Genomic DNA, 25422 nt, shown 5'->3' on the forward strand with positions numbered 1-25422 from the left:
ATGTACGACGCTAGCGCAAAAGGAAATCCGAACAGGCTCGCCCCTCATCATTTCATTTGAATGTGACAACGAAGGTCGGCTGGTGCTAAAGGGCAAAGATAGATCAAAACCGGAGTGTCACTGTTCTGGTGCTTGTAAGTCACTGCAGAACAGACCTGGTCCTGTGACCTCATTAAGAGCATAAATCTGATGATGATGGAGCTCAAACGAGGCCCCACAAAGTTCACCTCCGCTGCAAACCTCTCCTCCAGGTTTCACTGGCTCTAATCACATTTACATTGATCAAGAAGACGGCAGCCTTTAACGTCAGTGTCTGCTTCAGGAAGATGAACCGCTATCTCAGGAAACTATTCTTATCCGCAGAATATAGCACCATTTAAAAGGAAATCTCATGTCAAAATACTTCTTCCTTCTCGAAAAATATGTTTCACCAGAGCACTTACCTTTATAGTTGATCTTGAAACCTATTGATCCCACGCTCTCATCTGTTTGAAGATGGAGCCACATCTGATGGGTCATGCTCACAATCAGGTCTGGAACAAAGCTTCCTGAAAGACTGGACAAAAGAAAACAAAATGTATGGGTACTTGTGGTCTCTCTATAAATTGTTTTCAGAATGACTTCAGTCCTGGTGTCGTCCTATTTTAGACACGGTTTAGCTGGTACTTGGTGTGAACCCTCATGCTAATATATAATACTCTACTTCTACTTTTATTTCAATAAGTGTTGTTTACATCTCTGCAACTGATAATGAAAATAGTCATCATAGGCGCACAATCTTCAGTCAAGGCTACTGTGCCAACACAACATGAAGTACTCTTGAGAGTTTGGACATGTTGGTGGGCATATCCAATCAGAGTCATTCACACTGTAAAGGTTGTGTGTGTATTATGCTACAGGGCACTGATGAGCATTTTTAAAAGTCAAGAACAGTTAATCTTTTTAAGTGGCTCATGTATAGCGCCCACCGCTGTTTTTTACGATCTGTCTAATTGCGTGACAGGGTTTAAAACTACGCAGGCTGCTGACAGTGTACAATGAGCAGAGTCAAAACGGATAGCACTGAAATTTACAAGTGGATGGGAGTATTTTCGACATGTTAAATGCATAATAAAATGTGCGAGTCGTAGCGGGGCAGCTGTTCTGTGTAAGATTTTACATCCCGCGCAGAGTGATGGCCGCTGTAACACTCACACTTGTAAAATGGTGGTGGGATCGCCGACTTCGCCGCCGTCTCCGATAGTGAGAGTGTCGTACGCGATCTCCAGGTCGAATTCTTCGAAGTTGATCTGAATTACCTGCAGTTCAAACACAAACACACAGCTGTCAGTGTGATGGATGATGCGCATTCATCATAGGGAGCTCAAGGATCATGTTAATCTATATGATAATATTACTGGCTGTGAAAGGGCAGTAGACGTTTCAAATTATACATTATAGATGCTCGTAGGTCAAATAAACAGGAGGTCTGGCGGAGATGAGGAGTAAAAAATAATAAAAACTCAAACAACTGTATATTCTCAGCTCAACATCAGCTCCTTTTGATGGTATTGACAGCAAAAAGAGTGATGATGATAAGGTTAATTCAATTCACTTTTATTTGTATAGCACCTTTAAAGCGGTGCTAAGTAACTTGTTAACCTCAATAACTCCTTTTCGTATTCCCTCTGGGGGTAATACAAGTGTTGATGGGATCATCTCCCCCTGGTGTCTCTGGCCTTTGCCTGCACCGGGTCAGAGGCCCAAATACACACTAATGGAATCACGAAGAAGCTAACAGGCTAACGGGCAAAGCTAAATGCGGGCTAGCGCCACTTAAACGGTATTTACAGCCAAGTTTGAGTGAAAAAAATGATCTCCATTGTGTCATTGGATGTACAATATCCCTCTCTCCCTTTGTCTTTTCTGTCAGCATAGTATTTACTCTCAGGGACAATTAATAAGTAAAAAATCGCAACATGCTATGACACCTGCAGTGGTGCTTGGCATGAGTTACTTAGAACTGCTTTTAACAACAAAACATTTCCAAAGTGCTGTACACGAGACCACAAAAACAATGAAACAAAGTTAAAGCACTATTAAGTAACTCATCCTCCTAGAGGCCATAAGCTCCACTGCAGGTGTCGTAGCATGTTGCGTTTTTTTAACTTTTTACTTTTTACTCATTAATTGTTCGTGAAAGTAAATACTGCGCTGACAGAAAAGACAAAGGGAGAGAGGGATATTGTACATTGTGCCACAACTCAATGACACAATGGAGATCTTTTTTTTTCACTCAAACACTGCTAAAGTGGCGCTGGTCCGCAGTTAGCTTTGCCTGTTAGCCTGCTAGCTTCTTCATCATGATTCTATTAGTGTGTATTGCACCTCCGACTCTGAAGAGACACCAGGGGGAGGTGAAAGACCCCCCAATAATCCCATAAACACTTGTATTACCCCCAGAGGGACTACGAAAATGACTTATTGAGGTTGACAAGTTACTTAGTTCTTCTTTAAGGATGAACTGCACATATTTTCCCCATATGTATTTTGTCATCTGCCTTCAATGCTGGGGTTGAGCCAACCTATCCAAAGCAGTGGCCGACCACAATGCAGCCCCCAGGCACCCATCTCCAGAACTTAAGACAGGTTCATGGTCAGAACTACCTAGATGGAGTTGATGGGGGAAACCTGAGCACCCGGAGGAAACCTACCTGGTTGCGGGTGATAAACTCCACACAGAAAGGTTTGCAAACTTTGCATGGTCTCGGTATTGAACATCCGTCCTTCCAACTATGAGGCAAGAGGGCTAATCATACATAGCGTCCATGCTGGGATACTGACTGTTTAAAACATCTCTACTATAGAGAGAGAGAGAGAAAGGGTAACGAGAAGCTGCTACACTACAAACCTCTGATCAGGAATTATTTAGCTTACACTTCCTGTTTCATCTCCAACCAAAAGGGGAACACAGTTTGGCAGCAACCAAAAGAAAAAAGGCAGGGCAAGACAAGAAACGGAGGCATACAGGGAGGAAGGAGGAGAGCGGGCGGAGGTAACAGAGGAAACATCCGGGCAATAATGAGCTCGTCTTTGATGTAATGAGCAGATCTGAAAGGTTTCAATCTAGATTCATGATTTGACCCTTGGGGGTGGCTGTCCTTCCCCCCAGCTTTTCATTCACCCTCTTTGTTTTTGTCTTGGGAGGATTTTTTTTATTTTTTCCAAACGCAATATTTTGCAACTTCAAAAACAACAATCTCGACAGTGGGGAATTGCGCTGTATCTGTGTGTGTATATTTTTGACATAGTATGGGTGTTTTTTTAATATATATATAGTTTTTTGCATTCAGACATTCTCTTTGAACCAAAGCACCATCAACACAGTTCCTTTCAAGTTTTTGACCTGGTCTTCTGGGGACAAAGTAAGGCATGTGCGAAAAGATAAACAAGCGTGACTGATTATATGTGGAGATAGCGCAATCTGGATTGTTTCTATTTTAGGCTTGTTTGCCTTTAAAAGGATTCAGATATGAGAACGTGGTTTCAAGTGGTCATTTGTACAGGTATGTTTTTTTTCAAGGGAAGACGTTCCTCAGTTCAACTGTTCAGGGTTTTCATTCCAAATAGAACCCTCAATATTCCGAGGAGCAAAATCATCCAACAGCAACAATGCCACTGACAATGCCATGTGACTTGTGTTGCCTTGCCTGTTGCAACACCCACATCCCCCCATGTCTTTGCCAACCTGCCCCAAAAAGGCAGTGTAAAAGCAGCTTATGCTACAGAGTATGACTGAGAAGAGACATGATAAATATAAAGAAAAGTGTCATGATTGTGATTTTAAGACAGTAGTTTATTTGGCAGCGTAGCAATGGTTAGTTACATGAAAGGGCGAGCGCAAGAGTTTAGGGACGAATACTCTCCACTTTGGGGCGGCTGGAGCCAGGAATCCTGTCTCATTTTTACAAGAAGAGAGTACATTAGTTGTAATTTAGACAAGGATTTATTTACACAACACGCCATAAAGCAAGCAAAGGGACTTAAAGTAAGATAAGTGTGCAGGGCCATCACCGGAGATGCCCCGGAAAGAGTCGGATGAGGGAACAGTCGCAGGAGAAGCGGCGATGCTCCCATGGCTCACAGTGCTGACTCAGGCTTATCGGTGTGTTCGGCTACAGATTGGATTAAAGCATTACCTGCAAAAACCTGCAAAGTCTGGCTGGCAAAAGACGCAGACACATTGTTTCCCCGCACACATTACACACTCTGAGACAGGCACGGCTTTATAGAGATTTATGTGTCTATTTGTGTAATTAGCCAGCCACCATTTTCACACTATATTTCCATAAGCCCGAGGCGCGGTCTGTTTCAGCTGCACTGCACTATAGATGAAATTATTGATGGGGTGCAAGTTAGCAAAGTGATTACCTTCTACATTCTGTGGGTTTGTTTCCCAAGCTTTTTGACTTCTGTAGTTTGCTTGTCCTAAAATGCTATATATCCCCATAGTGACTGAATCCTGAACTGTTCACTTTGTGCCATGACAAACACATAGTTAGAATACCAAAAACTTGCAACCCAGAGCAAGAGAAATGCTTTATTAATATTCTATGCATTTTATACACTTCGATGCTCGTCTGACTTATTATTTGGCCTCTTTTGCTTTGGACCAGACCCAAGTAGCTAAGCATTATGTATTCAGAAAAGGAAAACACTAGAATGCATAAAAAGGAGTGATTTTGTCCTGAAAACACCCTATTCATTTGTCTGTGTGCACTCATAGAACAGCCTAATGCCTTATCAGCACAGTTCACACAGCATTAAACACAGCTCCGGAGTTGTATCTGCCATAACACAGGGCCATGTGTAATGTGAAGTGAATATGCAGACTGTGCTCAAGTCACCCCACACTAACCCTGATACTAACAATGTAACAGTGATCTGACTTGGGCATCTCTCTCAGAGGCTGATCAAACTGAACAGTGTAAATTCTTCCACATCTAATGGTTAGTGCTCATGCAAACATCTATCTCCCTCGGCTCCCTCTCTCTCCCCTGTCACCCATTCTGTCTCGCTCGCTCTAATTGGTTCATGCATTCTTTCTTTCCATCCATCTATGGCTCCCAGCCAATGAGGCGACAGAATTGGATTTCTGCTTGATAAAGCACTTCCTTTGGTTATCATGGATACAGACAGAGAGGTAAGGGAGGCCCTCCGTAGCCACAGGCCTACACCGTACAAGTACAAGCGGTATACTGATCAAGTTAGGGTGGGATCCAGAGACACGTGGGCTGGAAGTAGGAAAAGGACATATACACAACAACTGAAACATGGACAACCATCTTTGTGTTTTAATATGTATAAACGTATCAAGAATTAGACCAAAGCAAGGAGCCAAAGACATAGAGCATGTGAACTACGAGGAATGACGCCCTGTACCTGTTTCAGCTCAGTGTTTACAACATTTTCCAGTAATTCCTCACTGTAGCTGTCAATAACTGTGTTTCCATTAAAGAAAATGTGCATCAAGACCCCGCCCCAATACGCCTCGCTTCCTGATTGGAGCTGAAAGCCACTCGTAGTTCGCATTTCCAAAGTAAACGATCAAGCTAACTCCCCTTTCCCTCCTGATTGGGCCAGTTCACAGGAAAACCCATCTCATTGGTCAAAGTTATGGCACCGGGGATTCTGATTAGCTGCTGAGATCAGTAAAGGCACTTAAAAATATAATTCGATTATACTTTTTAAGTGGACATGAACCAAACAATAAGGCTGCAAAGACAGTAAGCAATAGCTAGAGCCCCCCCTCCACGATACAAATCAAGCCGACCTTGCTTAGATTCCAAGGTTTTCCTGGAAGACACTTGTGCTTTCACTCTAAGCCTTTGTAAGTTTTATTGCAGCTGCGGCAACATGAGATGAAAATGGTTCGATTTGCAGCGATCACAGGCGTTATGAAAAGGCAAATATGAAAACCAAATTACCTGGAAAGTAAAGAGTCATAGAAGTACAGTTAGATCTTTTTAAGGAGAGAACAAAAAAAGTAGTAATGGCCGTGCCGTCCTGCCGTCCCCAAGGTTAAATGAGAGGCGGAGAGAATGAATTGGCTCTAAAGGCTCATTCTGCCAAAACTAAATGAAGCAATACCATCAGACTGCTATAGAAGACCATTAGCACTTAACCTGAGTGGGAAGGAGGTGACAAGTGAGACGACACAGCACTGTGCAAAAAAGTTAGAGACGAGGTTTTAAGAAAGGAATATCTAAGTAAGGTGAGGCAAAAACATTGTGAAGACAAAGTGAATCAAAACTACTGAGATAATGTAGAGATACTTTTGTTTTGTAGAGCTTAACTGCAGGTCTCATGTAACCTATTCTCATCTTAATCTACTTAATATCCTAATAATAGGAATAGTCTCTTCCTGCTATTTTAGAAAATATGCAAATACACATTAAACAAAATCAAATGATGTATTTAGCAGTATTTTACTCCTCACTAAACACTCCTGCAGTCTGGCACAATGAGCAATGAGAGGGACAAGGCTCAAGCCATGAGATTATTTGTTGTGGGAAAGGACACGGATGTGATGCAAAACAAAATTCGAACCCTCAAGTGACCTCTTTCTTTTTTTTCTTTTTTGCTTGTGCTTTCTACCCCATTGTAATGCTGTAGAGAATGTGGTGCGGGTAAATGTGAGGACACTGCCCCCGGGACACTGGGATGAGAGGAGGAGGAGGAGGAGGAGGAAGACGAAGAAAGAAAGACAGGGACAGACAGGCAAACAAACAGCGAGAGAGACAGAGAGTGAGAAAGAAAGAGCAGAGAGAACATGGCGAAAGTGGAGGCTCATGTAAAAATGGGAGAAAAAATTAGGCATGAGATGGCGTGAAAGGAGAAGAGTGTATTTATATGAATATCTAAATTAGAGCCTACAGTACTGTTAAACGATACCAGTCTGGTATAGAAAAAAAAAAAGGTTTAGGAACAACTGGTATCACAAAAGTCTTGATGAAAAAAACTAGAAAAATTGGTTAAAATGGAGTAAAGGGAGTGAAGGAAGTTTCTTGGTTGTTTCACCTAAAACAAGTGATACAAATGCAGAAGAAATTAAATGTAAGGGAAAAAAATTAACATTATTAATCTGTTTTATGGTTCTATGAGACAAATATTTCAGTATAGGTAATGAAAAAAGGTATTGAAAACTAAGCATCATTAAAGTACCAGTATTGTATATTGTATAAAGATGTATAATGGGGATTCTTGATGAACAGAATTGTGTTGATTCAAAATGACCATGACTTTGATTGATTATGAAGTAGATACTGGCTCAAATATTGGTTGAAAGAATCCCTTTCCCTCACCAAAGACAAGTTCATCTAAACGTACAGTCTCAGCAGAATGTGCAAAACTTCACACTTTCATTTACAGAGCTCAAAAACAGCTCCTTTACTCCTTAGAGCCTTTGTTTTGGGTGGAAACTTCTCACTTCTTTGCTGTTGCCCAAATCCGATTTCATCTCTTCAAGTGCTCAAATGACCACTCACCTGCCGCTAAGCTTCTCCTCATTCCTTTATCAGCCTCATAATTGAGAGGGGCTTTTCACCGCCACACTGCCAGTGCTCCTATTCACTTGCACACATTTCGCTTGTTAACTCCTGTCTAAGTGCCAATACTGCTCCGTTTGCTTTCTTCCAACGACCAGCGAGAAACAACTTTTGACTCAATTAGCACTTAGTGACGACTGCAATAAATACAATCACTTTCAAACATTTGTCGGATCATTTCCATCGACAGGATTAGATGAGACTTTATGCTTGATCTTCTGAATTTGCCATAAAGGCGGTTATACAGACAGCATCTCTGGAAACGGCCATATATGGTCATGTTTGAAAACAGTTAAGGGGGAGAACAATTAGAGCCTCTAAACTTGCTCTTATAATTCAAAAACTACTTTAACAAATGCTGAATTATGAATATAGTTTTCTACTAAATAAAGATACAAAGACATGGGGAGGAGCAAAGTGGTTCAACAGCCCATAAATACATAAATAATGGAGAATGCTAACATGATGCTTCATGTTAGCATCATGCTAATTCTAACGCTAGCTAGTGTTAGCTACGACTGCCATTTTCTTTTGCTTCTACTGAACTATCTGATGTGAATAAACATCTATATGGACCCGATTTAGACTTGACTTTATTTGTATGTGATAAATAAGTTTATATAGATTCTGTTTTCCCTTCGGTGAGGACACGCCCCCTTCTACGATGCCGTCTGTATCTATGACTCTATAACAACATATTTCACAACATTTGAACATTTGATCAAGAATAAATATGGTGCAAGTCATCTGGTCCCTGAAGACATAAATGGGGGTTGAATACGTTGATTAATAACAATCACACGTTGTCTCTTAAGTAAAGATCTGAACTAAAAATATGAAAACGTCCTAATCCATTAAGTGTCTATATCGTCATAATATGTAAATATGTAAAAAAGAAAAAAATGATACATTTACATTGACAGTGATCTGATGCACTGACGCTCATCTGACAGTGTGAAAGATGATAATCCTAAAGCTACAGTAGATTAACATATTGAAGAATGGCCTGGATTTCACACAATGACTAAAGGCAACGTGCAATGGAGATTACGGAGCCACATTCATCACACTGTCAAACTTGTAAAACTTGTCAACTTTGCGTCTCAATTTAACTTTTCAAGGGGATGATGCAAATATATTTATTTTTTTCCTAAAGTTTTACCGTCAAGGCAAAACCGCTTCTTTAACCGCGCAAAACACGGATGACGAAAGTGGGAAAGAGTGCGGTTTGGCACAACCGTTTTCTCTGGTGGTTCATTTAAGATGCATAGTTTGGTCTGTAACCCTTCGGATGACCCGAGGGTTGAGGCGTCTGACTGCACTCCTCGAAAAATAGAGGGTTTTGGGTCGTCAGGTCAAAAAGCGACACTTGAAGAGACTATCTTTGCCTCTTAATGATGTTATTTCCTGCACATTTCTCCCAGCGCAAGCCTTTATTCAACTACGCACAAGTGACAATTAGTAAACTAAAAATGAAACAACCATTGTGCGCAGGCGTCGGCTCAGTCGTGCACAAAGGAGTATTGTACTCGCAGCAGTAAGTGAAGGTCAATTATAGGGTTCTTATAATCCAGTTAGTCGCTTTACCCATTGTCTAAGTTAATAACCAGATGAGAAGCTTCACAATAAGAAATAAACTGGTGGAAAATGTGAGGGTAAAATTTAACAAAGAATGTCCCAACGTTCCATAGTGAAGAGAGCAAGGGATTAATTACATGTACAAGAGAAGGAGAGAAATACTTGATGGTATTTCATCAGTGAAGTTTGAAGAAGACAATGTCCTTACAGAACACATGAAAAGGAATCTTGTATGCATGTGAGCCCGACTGCAAAACAGCCTCATCCACCAGGCTGTCAGTAAACTGAGCTCTCTCCCTTCCCTTCCCTTCCCTTCCCTTCCCTTCCCTTCCCTTCCCTTCCCTTCCCTTCCCTTCCCTTCCCTTCCCTTCCCTTCTGTATTCACACCCGCCTTAACCAAGCACATTTTCACCAGTTCGTCTTTACCCAATTCTAAAAGCTTCTAGACTGGAGAGCAACAGTATATTAATTTGAAAGACCTTTTCATCCTCATCCTCACTTTTCTCAAGAAGCTTTCAGGTTTGGGTAAAGCCCAACTGGAGAAAACGTGCTCGGTTCAGGTTAAACTCAAGCCTATTAGTAAAACAAGGAAAGGTTTTTGTGTGTCTGTGTGTGGTGTCAAACTGTGGAAGGACAAGCACAAGCAATCTAAAAGTATTCACATATTCAAGTTAATGTATAAACAACTCATAATTGCAAAGTATGAAATTGAGGAAGAAATGTAAAAGCTCATATGGATTATTGTCATTGAATTTTGTGTATACGTTTTCATCTATTCTGAGTGTTTATCATTGCTAAAAAAGCTTCATAGGAAAGTATCAGGAGTGCAAGCAGAAAGAATTTGCATTCAATTATATGTAAATAATATATATATTTTTGTAAATGGGGGTGGGGATAAATAAGTACTACTTCATCCCACTTCCTTTCAGGCAAGAGAATAAGTTTGATTACGTATCCCTTGTGTAAACATAATGTCATATGGAAAAATATTTGCAAGTTGCTCGAATAAAAATGATCATCATCATTATAATTGTGATAATCTTATAAAAATAGGGTGCACATCTAATTTATTTCATGGCCATATAACTCATTGTAACCCTTAGCCTTACTCCAGCCCAGTATTAACACCCAGCTGAGCAACAGAACACATGGTTTTGGTAATAATATGTAAGTATTGCTGCAAAATACATAATTGTCCCTAATTATGCTGTTTTCATCCAATTACCACTGTTCTGTAAAGAAATTTGAGACAAAGATATGCATTGCTCATCCAAAGAAAAGCAAAAAACTAACCAACCTTGTAATAAAACAAGAATCTACTTATTAATTTTAATAAGTAGTGGAGGTTGCTTCCTGTTCGCACTGCATTCCTCTCAAAATGATATAGATTTCATTCATTTACCACCAATTTGCAAACTGTTAGAAACCAATTATTTAATCTTTTGTTTTCTTTATTCAGTCATCATTATGGGTTCACATTGGTTTTATAGCCTCCATCTCAGGTCATCTAGGTGCCTCTAACTTAAAAAAAAAACAAGTAAATCAATTCTGATGCTTATTCGTTCATTTTAGGTGCAAAAGGAACATGTATGATGTCCTTGAGTCGAATGAATTGCTTTGTGGGGGGAATAACGGCACATCACATGTCGCAGTGGTTAAAGGTGACATGTGCGGTGTGTTCGGGTGTGTTGGACATTTATGGGAAGCTGTGCAGGACATGCCTATGATGGAGCGCGGTGCGTTTACGGGTCTTCATGGAAATTACTAGCCCGGTCGTTTGGGATAAAGCGCCATAAAAATGAGGGGTAACCGTCAGATCCGAGTCTTCATTTAAGGCGGCGGCGGCGGTGGGTTCATAATCATACTTCGTACATAGAGGGTGATTTCTCAACCCGCTACATACTGTTCAAGCGGTGAGCTCTCAATGACACCCAGGGGTGCAGAAGGGCATTAGGACCACAGCCTTCGCTCGTCGCATGAAGGATGTATGGCTGCAGCGTATAAACCGGGGTCTGATCATGGAGTACTGTGCAACAGAGTATGAAATGCTACATACGGTATTTCAGAAGTATTCAAAAGTTCCAACAAAGGCAACTACACTTGCTCATGTGTTACTAGCACATTGCTTATGGGGAAAAATAAGCAATTCAGGAGCGAAGAATCATAGGAAGCAATTAGGATTGTGAGTGTTAAAGCAGTACCTTCCTCCAAACTATAGAGAAGCGCCACAGAGGAATATAAGGCAAAGCAGTGAAAAAATAAGACACGTTCTTATAGCCACTTACACACAGAAACTCAGCACAGAAAACAACTGGGTATCTTTGAACCCTACTGAACCACAAAGCCTATTATCTCAGCATATGCACTCAGACAGTTTTATTTTGTTGGTAGAGACCCCTTGTGGTTTAAATAAGGACGCTATTGACTTAACTATGGAAGGCCCTGGTAAGCCGCATTTTGGAATCAAAGATAAATATGTAATTGCATTTTCACTTCATTGCGTGATAAAATAGCACTTTGTAACAACGTGGTGGCACATTTTGCATGGATTGTGTAATAAATTGATGCAATCTTAACAATGCCCTGCATCCCCGTGTCTGGTGGACAGGACAGGAATGATGGTTATGAAAAGGATTTGGGCCAGGCTCTTATAGGGTCTAAACCTATTCATGGTCTGAGCAATAAAGGGTTAACAAACCGGAGTGCTTTGTAAATGTGTAAATGACATGGATAATGATATGTTATGACTCTGCAGAGCTCCCCCCCCAAAAAAATAAAAATAAAATGTCAACACACTTTTTAAATATGCTGTGAGAAGACTATAGCAAACACCAATGCATGTAAATAACTTGACCTCTATATCTTGCTCTAGTTCAGGGTTAATACTCGTCCCAAGTCAAAACACCTCACAACCATTAAGGGGTGCATTCAACATAAGGTAAAACTACATTATGGCCATATGTATAGAGTGTGTACATACTCTATGTGTGTCCCAGCGGTGCTGACGCAGGTGTTGCCACAGGCGACGGAGCGGTCACCACGCTGACCCTGAGCCGAATGAGACACTGTTTTCTGAATACCAATCCTTCCTCCTATGGGATTGCTGCGCTGTAACCAATCCTTATGGTTTATTGGAAATTTCTGCCTATCATCTCCAGCCGCAGTGGGATCGACCAATCACAGGGGAGGACGCTGATTCGCAGTGACGAGCGTGTCATGTATCGTACGCCATGCTTTAATTACGAGCCACAGATTTCAATTACGTTTAAAAAATGTCAGTCTCTGTGTAATTTCTATTCAATTTCTATGGAGCACATATATTTAAAGGGGAAAGATGAAAAGCAACAGTGAATGAGGGTCTATTAGTCGGTCACAGGACAGTAGAGAAAGTAACGTATCCAACTCCCTAATACTTTAAATAAGTAGAATACAATAATATTGGCATAACTTGAGTAGAGCTAATGGAAAAGGCATACAAACACATTCCCATTTGTAATTACAAAACGGACATTTCGGGTAATTACGTGGCAAAGATGAACCAGAATAAAGACCCAAATATTAAGTCTTAAACACGGAGTTAAGCTGCGGTTCTGTTACTGGATTAGTCGTATATCTTTTGGAGAATATTTGTGGTTTAAGCTGACATGTCATTCCCAGGCCAAATCCTCCGTTCACAACATAATAAGCTCATCTTCCACCTTCGCATCCACCTAAACTCCACCGGGGGCAGTCTGTTATCGGGACCACTGGATACTTAGCTCAGGTCGCCTTGTGTGGGGTAATGGGATCAGGACTGGCCTGCTAAATCTCTGTGCAGCCACATATTTATTGAAATAGCAGGCAACATGTAATGAGCACTTGTGTAACAATTAGGAGAGGTGAAAATGCTGTTTGTGTGAGATCTTTTTTATACCCCATGAGCTCCTTTAAATGAACACAAATGGCAGAGAGGTACTTATGCTCGGATGGGAAGTTAGTAGCCAAGATTTAGTAGGATGTTTGCAGATTGTGCCAACATGTTCAAAACAAAAAGAAAATGCATATAAAATATAGCTCGTCAAGTATATGCAACATTATTCAACTTCGGTGCCCCAGTTTTGAATCGCTATACATTGATGATGTAATAATAGACATACCTTATTAGGATTTGAAGCCGTGATGATCCACACACACTGTGCATTACTCTCGTACTGGATGGGAAAGTTGGGTGATGAGAAAGTTCCCGACGGTCCTTGGAGATTACTGCCACAGGTTTTCACTGTCGAGAAAAACATACATTGAACGTCAGCGTTATGAGAAAAGAAAAGTAACAACAGAGATCTTCGCTCAGGTAATTGGTCTAAGAATGTTTCAAGTGAATCTATGAATAAAAGTGCTCTTGTTAAGATGGATGGCATCATAAAAGACATTACAGTAGAAGTCAATCTTAAAATGTACGTAGATAGTTGACGTCGTGTTCACCAAAGAACTTGACACCACATGCTTTTTTCAATTTAAATCATATTTGTGTACATATTTCCCCCTCTAATAGGATGAATACAGGAAACTTCCTTATTTCTAATGACAAAAAATGAGAGCTGGAAGTGGCACCAGTACCAGGAGTCTAAACTGCAATGTATAAACCAAAAATGAAGGAGTAGAGAAACAAACAGCGGGTCAGATGGATGTTATTGATACTGTCAGCGACATCTCTCCGCATGACGTACTTAAATTGGAACCTATTGGCCGTGAAATACCACAGGATTAGCTAGAGTTGCTGTATTGATCCGCACAGACAGTCACTAACAATTTACCCCAGAAATCTATTAGGAGTCAACACCCCACGACTAGTACTGGAGTCACAACTGCATCTTCCAAGAGGTCTTTGAACCGAGAACAACAGCGACCGGAATTAGCTGCTACAGTGGAACTGATAGCAATAGGCGAAGAAATCCTTTCTGTTGTTTTTAGTGTCTTTTAAGGCAGAGGAAGGAAGAGGAAGTGTGGACTGGACATTTAAGTTTTGTGCACTTCGACAGGACATTTTGAGTAAAAATGTTTGGTAACACTTTACATTGCGGGCCGGTAAGTCCATGGTACTTACAGTGGTAATTACTAGTAATGACAGTGGTACTTGTTGTGGCACTAAAAATGGTAATTACTAGTAATTGGGGTTAGGGTTAGGGAGTCACAGAATTACCACTGTATCTCTCATTACTAAGAGATACAGGGGTAACTCTTAGTAATGAAGGTTGTACTTCTTTTTACTATGGTACTTATTGGTAATTCAAGGATACTACAGCAGCAATTCATAGTTAGCAAATGAGGTACTTCTACAAACAGAATTAGGGAAAACAAGAAGTACAACCTTCATTACTAAGAGTTACCATTGTTTCTGGAAGTACATACCTTGTAATTCTCACTATAGTATTCTTTAAGTATCACAATAATAATTACCACTATTATTACTAGTATTTACCACTGTTAGTACCACCATAAGTACCTAGAATTTCCACTGTAAGTACCACCATTGGTACAACTGTAAGTACCACAATAAGTACCTAGAAGTACCACTATTATTACTAGTATTTATCACTGTTAGTACCACCATAAGTACCTAGAATTTCCACTGTAAGTACCACCATTGGCACCACTGTAAGTACCACAATAAGTACCTAGAAGTACCACTATTATTACTAGTATTTACCACTGTAAGTACCACCATAAGTATCTAGAATTACCACTGTAAGTACCAAGGACTTACCGGCCCGTAATGTATAGTGTTACCAAATGTTTCTTGATTTAGATAGAATATGTACAGCGAAGTATGTTTATAGGATTTAGATATACGTGTAAGTATAGAGTCGTACAATACTATCACGTTTGAACAGATTTTGCACATTTTGACTAAAAGTGATCAGAGAAGAATTTACACTGTCAAAATAAAAGCACCGACATTTACTTCTACTTACCATGACTAATTGTAAATGACGTACTTGGACGTTTTATTTCGTTATTACCCAGTGATCAAGCTCCCATTGAAAGCAAGAGCCCACCCCTGTCTTTGATAATGGGTGTAGGTTCAGTGGGCTGTTCCAAATGACACATGCTACACGTTCGATAAAGCACCTAAGCCGTTGTTAGGCGGGCTGCGGTGAGTGGATGTGATAGAGAACCTGCGCGTCTGTCCTTGGCTCGTCCTGTTGGAGTTGGGAGGCAATTTTCTGGTTGGTTTGAAGCAGCGTTTGTTCCTTAATTAGTTTGTTCAGTGGTGGGCCGAAGATACGCCCGCACACATGAGGAAGTCGCGCACAAAAACACCAGAGTACACAAGCTAATCCCACTCGTATGTTTGCCCGATACAAACAGAGGCAACACAGATAGACTCAATAACGTATGAGGTGATAAAGCGCACTGACAAAAGGCACTCGGTGTAGCGAACTCATTGGACGTACTAATTGCTAATTCTGTTGTCCTGGAAAGCCTCGCTCTGCTTATACTTTGTTTGTCCATTGAATACAGTGGTGGTCATTCGTGACACTTTTTTGTTGTTGTTGCTTGTTTTGGTTATGAATCCAGGTGACATGAATGGCACCTTTAGGCATTCATCAGAGTTTAGTGCTTGATTAGACGGATGGAAGACGCACAGACAATAAGAGGCTCCCACAGTCGCTCTCCAACAACAATTTAGAAGCACCAATTCACCGAACATGCGTGTCATTGGATGCTGGGAGGAAGTAGCAATCGATTTCACGGTGGCAAGTATGCACGTATAGTTCAACTTGTGGATCTCATGCCCTTGGTGAGTGACTATGAGTTGAATATATATCGTTTTCAGGTTTGTACGAAAGTAACCTCCAGCTCATAGCGGCAAGACCCCACCTACATATACATATTTGTGTCTTAAAGGAACAGGCCACCATTTTTACATACTGAGATATGTTCTTGCCTTAGCTTAGACGAGTTGATGCGTACCTGTCTGGTCTTTGTGCGTGCCCTTAGTCACGCAAAATGACCAAATGTCTCCCAATGTCTTCCTATAGCTCCAAATGGGGGTGACCAAGGTCTTCCACGGGCCAGACAGGTACGTATCAACTTGTCTAAGCTCAGGTAAGAGCATATCTCAGTATGGAAAAACAGTGGCCTGTTCCTTTAACAACCAGTATATGCTTTATAATCTAAATTTAAGGAAAAGTTGATGAGTAAGTGCTTTTAGCCTCTTAACCTCCGCCTTGACCTAGCCCATTTTCTCAAGTTCCGCTTTACCCAAATCTAAAAGCTTCTGGACAGGATCTTACAGCCCATAGCTTAGATTAACACCTCATTTGAAAGCTAAGACCAACAAAACGTATATTTTTCTTTGCTTTTTTGTCGTATTTTTGGTTCTTTTTTGTCACGTTTTTGTCGCCTGTTTTGTCATGTTTTTCGAAAGTCCCATTGAGATTAAAAAACACTTTTTCAAAAGTGATGCTTTTTCTTCTTTTTTGCCGCCAGTTTTGCTGTGTGCTTGTCGCCCCTTTTGTTGTGTTTTTGTCGCTCTTTTGATGCTTTTTTCATCCTCGTTTTATTAAAAGAACTTTAAGATTTGGGACAAGCCAAACTGGAGAATAATGTGCTCGGTTATGGCAGAGGTTAAGAGGTTAAAAGCACTTACTCGTTACATAAATCAAGATTATTTCAATTAGATGAAAGGGTTAAGCAAATCATGTGTTGTTTGGAGAACCCTCTGCAATCAGCGAGGGGAATACACAGAAGAAGAAAAAAAACAAGATACAAGCCACCATTTTAAACTAGCGGCCTGCTAACAAATCCATGGCGCTGTAATAGAACAGCTCAGCACTGGTCCAGGGATGTTTTATAGGCTTTGAAAATGCGCACAACAGTTCCAGGAGACTAGATATACATTGCCGCTCTCCTGTCCACCAACCACAGGCATAATCATGTAGTTAATGTCTAATGTGTCCATGTGCATCCATACAACACATAACCCTTGAACCTTCTTATGCTGTAGAGTCTGTCTCTCCCCTCTCTCTCTCTGTCTCTCTGTCTCTCTGTCTCTCTCTCTCTCTCTCTAAGTTGAGGCTTCTCCTTTAATTCTCCATGCATCTCCAGTTGACCTTCCCCTGCCTTCATTTATACTGTACATAGCCGCGTGGAAGTGAGCGCCGATGCACCACGTGAGAAATGATTTATCTGGCCGCCTCGATGCGCGTGTGTGTCCGTGTGTATGCGAGAGTGTTGACAGCTCAATCAGCGTGGACAGAACGAATGGCCGACCCCTCATGGTGCCAGCAGCAGAATGGGCACCGTGTTGCTTTAGCGATAGTGCGGGGAGAGTTATCACCAGAATTACCAAAGGAACTAACATCCCATCATTTATACTAAACGCCATCCGTCTCTTTGGCCTGCCGCCGCCTTCCACTAGTCCGGCCTTTCTCTCTAACCTTTTTTATTCATTTACTGTAAGTGATGAGTGTCTGGCTATCCTGTGAGACTGACTTTATTGAGAGTTTTGCTCAAAGCCTCCACTTGCTAATGTCATTGGGTGGTCAAGTCAAGTCAAGTTGCTTTATTTAAACTTTTCCTCTGTACCACCAGGAAATGGAATCTGACGCTCAATTATAAGTCATATATATAAAAACAACATGCACTACCAAAGCTATGCAGAAGAAAAGAAGCCAACAACACCAATTTAGTAACAGAGTCTGGGGAGCGGCAACAAGAGGGAGCTGAAAGTGTATGGGCCTCTCCTTGTGCGCTGTGTCTATGTCAGGCTTGCAAATAAAGGACCATTTTTCAGGGTGTAAAATCCATATGTATAGGCTGCAGGCTATAAGAGAAGACAAAGAGAAGACAAACATCATTGCAGTTATGTTGAGAACCTTTTCTACAAATGTATCAAATGTTAGTTCATGATAGTTCCCAATTCTAGAAGAACTCTATAATTCTGATGGTATATTGCAAAGGCCACACATTAAATTTCAACAAGCTCTTCATGGTCTCGCTCCGTTATATTTAACTGTGTTGTTGACCATACATCGCCCCAGCAGGTCTCTCCGGTCCTCTAATCAAATGGTTCTGGACGTGCCCAGGTCCCGGTACAAACAGTGAGGCGATATTTCCTATAGGGTTGCAGTGCCTAAACTGTGGAACAGCCTGCCCGTCAGTCTGCGTGTTCTCACGGGCCTGTCCCTTTTTAAGTCCAGATTGATGACTCATCTTTTCAAAATAGCTTTAAATACTTACAATGCACTTATTTTTGTCTAGTATGTAATGATTTTTGTGTCTGTTTTTATGTTGTTTTATCTTTCTGTGAAGCACTTTGGTCTTCCTTATGTTGTTATAAGGTGTAAGGGAGTCACGGTTGGGTCCAAATTTCAGATGCAAGGTTCTGGTCCGAAAGGATTTATGCTTGAATCCGGATCCAGACCGAGCTCCGCCGTTTAATGACCTCTGGTATATTGCATGTTTGTCTTTCTGAAGCGAGTCTCTCTCAGTAAGATGTCTTTTTATACCATTATTTATTGGCACAGTATATGGAGGGCATGCCGCCAAGAAGCCCACACCATTTAAGCCATAATAAAGACTGATCAAATTAAGTTTTTTGATGAGAGTAATGAGAGTCTGGTATAAAATGCATTTTGTTGGAATCATAACCGTTATTAACTGGACGGCCCCGGGCAGATGCATTGTGTAGCATTTCTTTATCAAATCAAGTTAACAGCAATCCCTGAGGACTCTCAAAGTGCATGGACTGCTGGGATACAGACCAAGATTTAATGATCATTTTGCTCAAACTTTAACTGTTCCTCCAATGCCCTTGCGTAGTTCTTCCAAGTTTTGGGGGGGGTTTTATAGCTTTTGAGCATAACTTATTCGCACCACCAGCACTGGGAAGGTTACAGCGGGACTTGTCATAGTATAGCCAATGCAGAAGTCAGCCCCTGCCCTCCTCTAGTAGGTACATGTCTCAGTCTCTCTCAGCAGGATGGCCTTTGTGCTGTGCGAGTCGTCCCTGTCGCAAAGGGCTGAGGTCCAGTCATCCATATGAAGAAAAGCACTGAAGCATACAAGGGACACTTAACTCTCGCTGCTGGTGATGTCCATGAACTTGCGCACCGACCACAAGAATGGAATAAACACTTGAAATGACAATAATATCAAATCATGCGGGTGAATCTCTAAGGTAAACTACTGGAGGGTTCATTTGGAAATAGCATGCAGTGAGTGGACCAGCAGAGTCCTGTTCGTTAAACTGAGCTTTCCTTCACAGTGCATGCTGGGACCTGACTTTCAATCCTGCAGTGAAGTTGCTAAGGATGTTTTAAGACTTGACGCCAGCTTAGTTGAGATGGCAAATAAGTGATCTACTTGACTTGGGCTTTAAGGAGAACTCACACTGTTGCACACCGTATTGCATAGAGATTTACGATTTAAACAGTTACAGAAGTCAAGACATCTTCTGTCCTCATGTTCATACCTCATAAGACGAATCAACTAATAATAAAGTTAGGAGACATAAACTAAGCCGACAGGTGTCTTAAAATTAACACATCCTGATTCTGACTGCAAAATGGTTTGAGGGCATATTGGATTTCACACTTGGCGACAGGCAATCACTTTCACATATAATTATTCTACACGACAGCTTTTATGAAACACATAAAAAGCGATCGCCGACGAATATTACAGCGTTCCCCCGGACTTGGTGCTCAAATAGTCTTCAATCAAATCGGGAAACTTTTGATGAAGTGCGGGCATCACAGAGAGCTGGAGATTACAGCGGAGATCGGCGCGGACAGACTGTTTTAACAGGCTGCCCGCGGTCGAGACGGATTGACCAATGGACAGAGAGAATGATTGATGACATCATTAGGCTGGCACACTGCATTCCTGAGGCTGTCTGTGCTCAGAGCTCTAATGGGCAGCCACACAGATACATACAGAGACAGACTGTCATTTAGTCAAGTGTATCATCGGACTGCTAAACCCTAAGGCCAGAACTATGGGATATAACGGGGATTACTTGTGTGTTACATCATGGTTTGTGCCTTTAGTTGCTCGTAAAAAGTATTGTCCCCCACGGGTTTTGATTAGCACATCAACAAGTGCCACTGGGGGAATCCTGTCAGGAGCAACGGCCATGCCTGCAGTGCCCGCTGACACGTTTCCAGTTCGAGCCAGAAGCCTGGTCGGGATAATCTAGGTGAAGGACTAAATGGGTAGTGCATATGGAAAACCAATGCATACCTACAGAACATGCGGACTTCACCTTTTTGCTGTAAGGTCTCTCAAATGTTTTCTGTTTTCCCACTATCTAATAATCGCATAGAACGAGTAGAGCTAAGATTTATTGTAATTTGCGCAGGTTGAAAACAATTAGCTTATAAATGTTTTTTGAAAGAAGTCCTGAAATATATGGCTTCTTGTGATTTGGATTCTGTGTCGCCTAACATTGAGATAATTATCATTTGGTGTCATATTGTGCATACATTACATACAGTACATAAATACTCATTTCCTGCCAGTGAAGAGTTGCAACCAAGCCACTATACTATTTTAACTGACTTTTTAAAGTTAAAGCAGAACTAAGTAAGTCATGCCCCTGGAGGCCATAAGCGCTACTGCAGGTGTCTTAGCATGTTACGGTTTTTTACTCATTAATTGTCCGTGAGAGTAAATACTACACTGACAGAAAAGCCAAAGGGAGAGAGGGATATTGTACATCCAATTACACAATGGGGATAATTATTTTCACTCAACCTTGGCTGTAAATACTGTTTGAGTGACGCTAGCCCGCAGTTAGCTTTGTCCGTTAGCCTGTTAGCTTCTTCTTTGTGATTTCATTAGAGTGTATTGGGGCCCCCATCCCATCAACACTTGTATTACCCCCAGAGGGACAACGAAAGGCTTTATTAAGGTATACAAGTTACTTTGTACTGCTTTAAGTCTAAAACCATTTGGTTGCAGAAGCCTGTCCCAACCCTTTTCCAACCCAATGCATATTTTGGGAAACCTGACTCCGACTGAGCTGACCCCACCCTGTCGATGTGAATGTAAAGATGGAGCTGTACACACCAGAGCTTCCCTTGGTTGAGTGGTCTCCACTGCTCCTCAGACTGCGCTCCCTGCAGTTCACAGAGACACTGCACAAACACAGACAGGGAGTGGGCTGGCTCTGCGGCCCAGCCATCTGTCCATTAATCAAGGTGCCACATGGACTCTGTGCCTCTCTGCCTCTCTCGCTCATAAAGCACCGCCGCAGTGGACAGAAGGACGCCGCCGATTAATGACTGTTTTTTGTAGTTTATTTTTATTTAGTTTTCTAATTGTTTAATGTGTCCATAAAGGTGATTACCGCTCTATCACAGCCCCTGTTGTTTATCATTTTCGGTTCCTGTCTGTCACTGAGATAACAAAATAACATAATTTTCAGAATAAATAAGTTTCCCACTTAACTCAAATTTGGTTTTGACAAAAGTGACCTCTTAGTAAATGTGCTGGCTTGCTTCTTTTTTGGCACATTGACTCACTCTGAATGTTATTCATGAGTTTCCACTTTAGCTGTTGGCTGGTCCAAATGTAAAGGTCAGATCAGAGTGGTGTTCAGCTCCTCACGGGCCGTTCTCTCATCCCACATTTGTACAGAAACGAAAAAGCAGCACAATATAAAATGGACACTATAATTCAGAGTTAAATTGAGAACAGTTACATAGTTGTTAAATATAGATGTGGCAGCTTTACAGAAAGCTATGAAGCAAAAAGATGTCACATTGTTGCCACTGATGAAGTAAAAGTAGCTTCTTCATAATGGCATTAGCTATTGCAAGCCAGGCATTTAAAGAAGAACTAAGTAACTTGTTTATTTTAATAAATCCTTTTCGTCGTCCTTCTGGGAGTAATATAAGTGTTAATGGGATGATTGGGGGGTCTTTCATCTCCGCCAGTGTCTCTGGACAGAAAACCATACTTGCAACTTTCCCTGCTCCCTGTTCCTAATGGAATCACGAAGAAGAAGCTATCAGGCTAACAGGCAAAGCTGCGGGCTAGCGCCACTTAAACAGTATTTACAGCCAAGCTTGAGTGAAAAAAATCATCTCCATTGTGTAATTGGATGTATAATATCCCTCTCTCCCTTTGCCTTTTCTGTGAGCGTATTTTAGTATTAGTATTTACTCTCACGGACAATTCATGAGTAAAAAAAATGCAACATGTTACGACACCTGCAGTAGTGCTTATGGCCTCTAGGGGTATGAGTTTCTTAGTTCGAGAGAGTTAGAGAAAAGTTAGAACATTTAAAATGGCTGCATGAGCATCTCAAAACTGTAGTGCAGTGTTTTCATTTTACAACGTGTCTATAAAACATGGATGAATATTAGTTGACCTGTGGGAAGGCGAGAGGGCGGACTGCGTGGACATTTCCAAATTGCAAGCTAACAAACATGTTCTGAAATGATTCATACATGATTTTAACTGCTATCTCAAATGTTATCCTGGATGGGTAAAAATAGGAAATGTAAATGACTATTAGCATATCAGTATGTTGTGTACGACGGAGCTTACAATATCAAAGTCAAAGGACCATGCTTGGACTGGGATTCACAGTCAGTACATGGACGCTCTGCAGAAAACGAAGTGGGCTGAGACCATGAACTGCCTATTGAGAATCCACAGAAATCAATGCGGAACACAGTGAAGGGCACTTGTGGCTCTGCTGCGTGAGACTGTGCCCGGCCCAGGCATCAAGCACGCTACAGACAGCTGTCAGCCAGTCATGCAACACTACATCAAGCAGATAAACGAGCACCACACTGAAGCCTGCAAATGCCTATAGAAGAGGCAACACTTGCACACAGCATCAGAGGAGATTAAAGTTTGCGATGTACAGAGAATATTAAACTTTAGATACCTGATTATTCATAACATTTGGCCACCTGTTTATGCTGCTTTGATGTGGAAGATTTTGACATCTTTCCACCAGAAAAAGCATAGAAACCACATGAACAACTCAATGTTCCCTATGCAAGCAAAGGATGCATGAGGGCTTAGAACTCTTTCCTCCAAAAGCAGAGGAACATTTTTAGACAACAGAAAAAAACGTTTACAAATATAATTAGAACGGCATATGTCAGTGATTAAAAACAAATTCAATGAATAGAAATGTTCCAAGCGATACAATTACATTATCCCATTATTTTGTATTTGTCAGGTTAATATAGCAGCATAGTGCAAACTTGAACATATTTTTGTTTTTACCTTATGGGTACATGAATAAAAAGAGGTAAGGCAAGGAAGGTATTATTAAGTTTCCAATATTTCTGGGACAATGGCCAATGTGGCAGACCGAAAATGCAATTGAAGCAACGAATGTGAGCTGACTACCGGGCTATTTCACTGTATACTGTAATATGTTGCGTAGCCTAAGTTGAAATGGAGATGCAAAATAATGACTTGCTACAAAACAGCTACATTATTAGCACATTAGTCACCAGTACTGTTTGTTTCGCCCTCTAGAGTCCATTACAAAGTAACTACTGCTAAAATAGTCGGAAATGAATATTTAACTTGTTCGTAGAAGCACAGCAGTGTTCTCTGTCTCATGTGATCCCAATCGTACTGCACCATTAAAGCCAGAATGATATGGTTCCACTGGTACATGGATCTTGTCCTTCAAGCAACCTCCGAGTGGTTATTCTGGGATTTTACAATAAAGTGGGGCAGAGCCATCCTGAATAATAATGACAAACACAAACACTTGAGGAGTAAGAAATAGGTTTGGGGTTTATGAGTGGCTTTAGTTCGACTTGTCTTTTCGCTTTGCAATTTTCCTTTTCCTGGTGCACCACGAAATCATCAGTTTGTCAGTCTGCAGTGAAACCTTCAATGTTGTTAGTGATATTGTGGATAATGATCACCACCCACTCTGCCATCTAATGAGACATCTACGGCCTTGATGAAGAAAAAGTTGAACGTCAGGTCAAAAAAGGTCCAGCCAGTTGCACAAATTTGTTGGACAGTGAAAACGATATACTGTACGTTTCTAATCCATTTTGCCCAATGTAGTAAAATGGAAGATGCCAACATTGCATTCTGAACCATCTTTTAGCACTCACCAACCCCAAAGTAACACTAATGAGCTCATAGAAGGCAAGTTGTTGTTACTGCAACAATACAGCTGCTAAATTAATTCCTGTGAAGATAATTGAGATTGATTCAGTTAGTTAGCGCCCTCTGTATTTGTTTAGAAGAACGAAAATAAAGCCAAAATACTTCAATGTCCACCACTATGCACTGCATAACTATTACAGATTTGTGGGCAATGTCAGCTGAATTTACTGTTTTAGATCCATAGAGTATTTATTTTCCAGACTATAAGTCACACTTTTTTCATAGTTTGGCTGGGGGTGTGACTTATACTCAGGTGCGACTTGTATGTATATTAAAATGTATAATTTCATGTTTGTTAATTTTCACTTACTGTACCACTGAGAATGTAAAAACGGTAAAGTTTGGAGAGAGCGAGAAACTTGTGAGGGACTGGCGAAAAGTGGAGGTTACTTTTACTGCAATGAAGAAAATTTAAAAAGCTAATCGCGGGCTAAAACCAACATGGCCACAGCAAGAGAAATGAGTTTTGCAAATAGGTGCTTGAACATTGTGCTGCAGAGAGAGGCTTGTCAATGGTACAGTTACCCCTTCATGCCCATGTAGTTGCCAAGAAAATGTTTTTTTCTTCTCCATTATGCAGTTTTGGTGACTTATAGTCTGGAAAACACAGTAATTGGAATCATTACCAAATATTTCCGCTTCAAATAGTTCGAAAAAAGCAGTTTGATACAGCAACTTTTCTTTTCCTGCAACATCCCCAATCTCCCTTATCATTTGACTTTCCCTCTTGATCACCATTGTCTTGTAAGTCCTTTGTAAATGCATGACTGGCTTAATGTCACCGGCTACAGTATATTTAAACCACCCCATTATGAAGTATTCAGTAATGATGAATCCATTAACAATTTTAGAGCGCCAATCAAAGGGCATAGACCCCATCCATATCTGATCATGAGCAATTTAACAAGCCTGATTGGCCCAAACCACTGTCACAGCTTCCTTCACACTTGCCAGTCCTGTACTAGACAGGCTACATCCTTGGGTCCGTGCACTGTACAAAGATGGGTGTTGTTATAAAATGCCTAACAAAGGTCACATGCCCCGGGGTCAGGAGGACAGAGAACAAACAGCCAGAGATGGTGGTAAGATCACGTTCGCTGACCCAAATGTA

General features: G+C 41.0%; 1 protein-coding gene across 1 annotated transcript in view; it reads right to left on the reverse strand.

Annotated features, from left to right (window-relative positions):
* LOC306974403 (CUB and sushi domain-containing protein 3-like) overlaps window positions 1-25422 on the reverse strand; it is a 383839-nt gene that overhangs the window by 123236 nt on the left and 235181 nt on the right. Inside the window, exons 10-12 of the mRNA XM_079571635.1 lie at window positions 13301-13422; window positions 1195-1298; window positions 444-556 (exon numbers count right to left, since the gene is read on the reverse strand). Coding sequence (XP_079427761.1) covers window positions 444-556; window positions 1195-1298; window positions 13301-13422 — 339 coding nt within the window. The remainder of the gene's footprint in view (window positions 1-443; window positions 557-1194; window positions 1299-13300; window positions 13423-25422) is intronic.

This window comes from Gobius niger (genome assembly GCF_951799975.1).
Source record: "Gobius niger genome assembly, chromosome: 14".
Taxonomy (NCBI): Eukaryota; Metazoa; Chordata; class Actinopteri; order Gobiiformes; family Gobiidae; genus Gobius; species Gobius niger.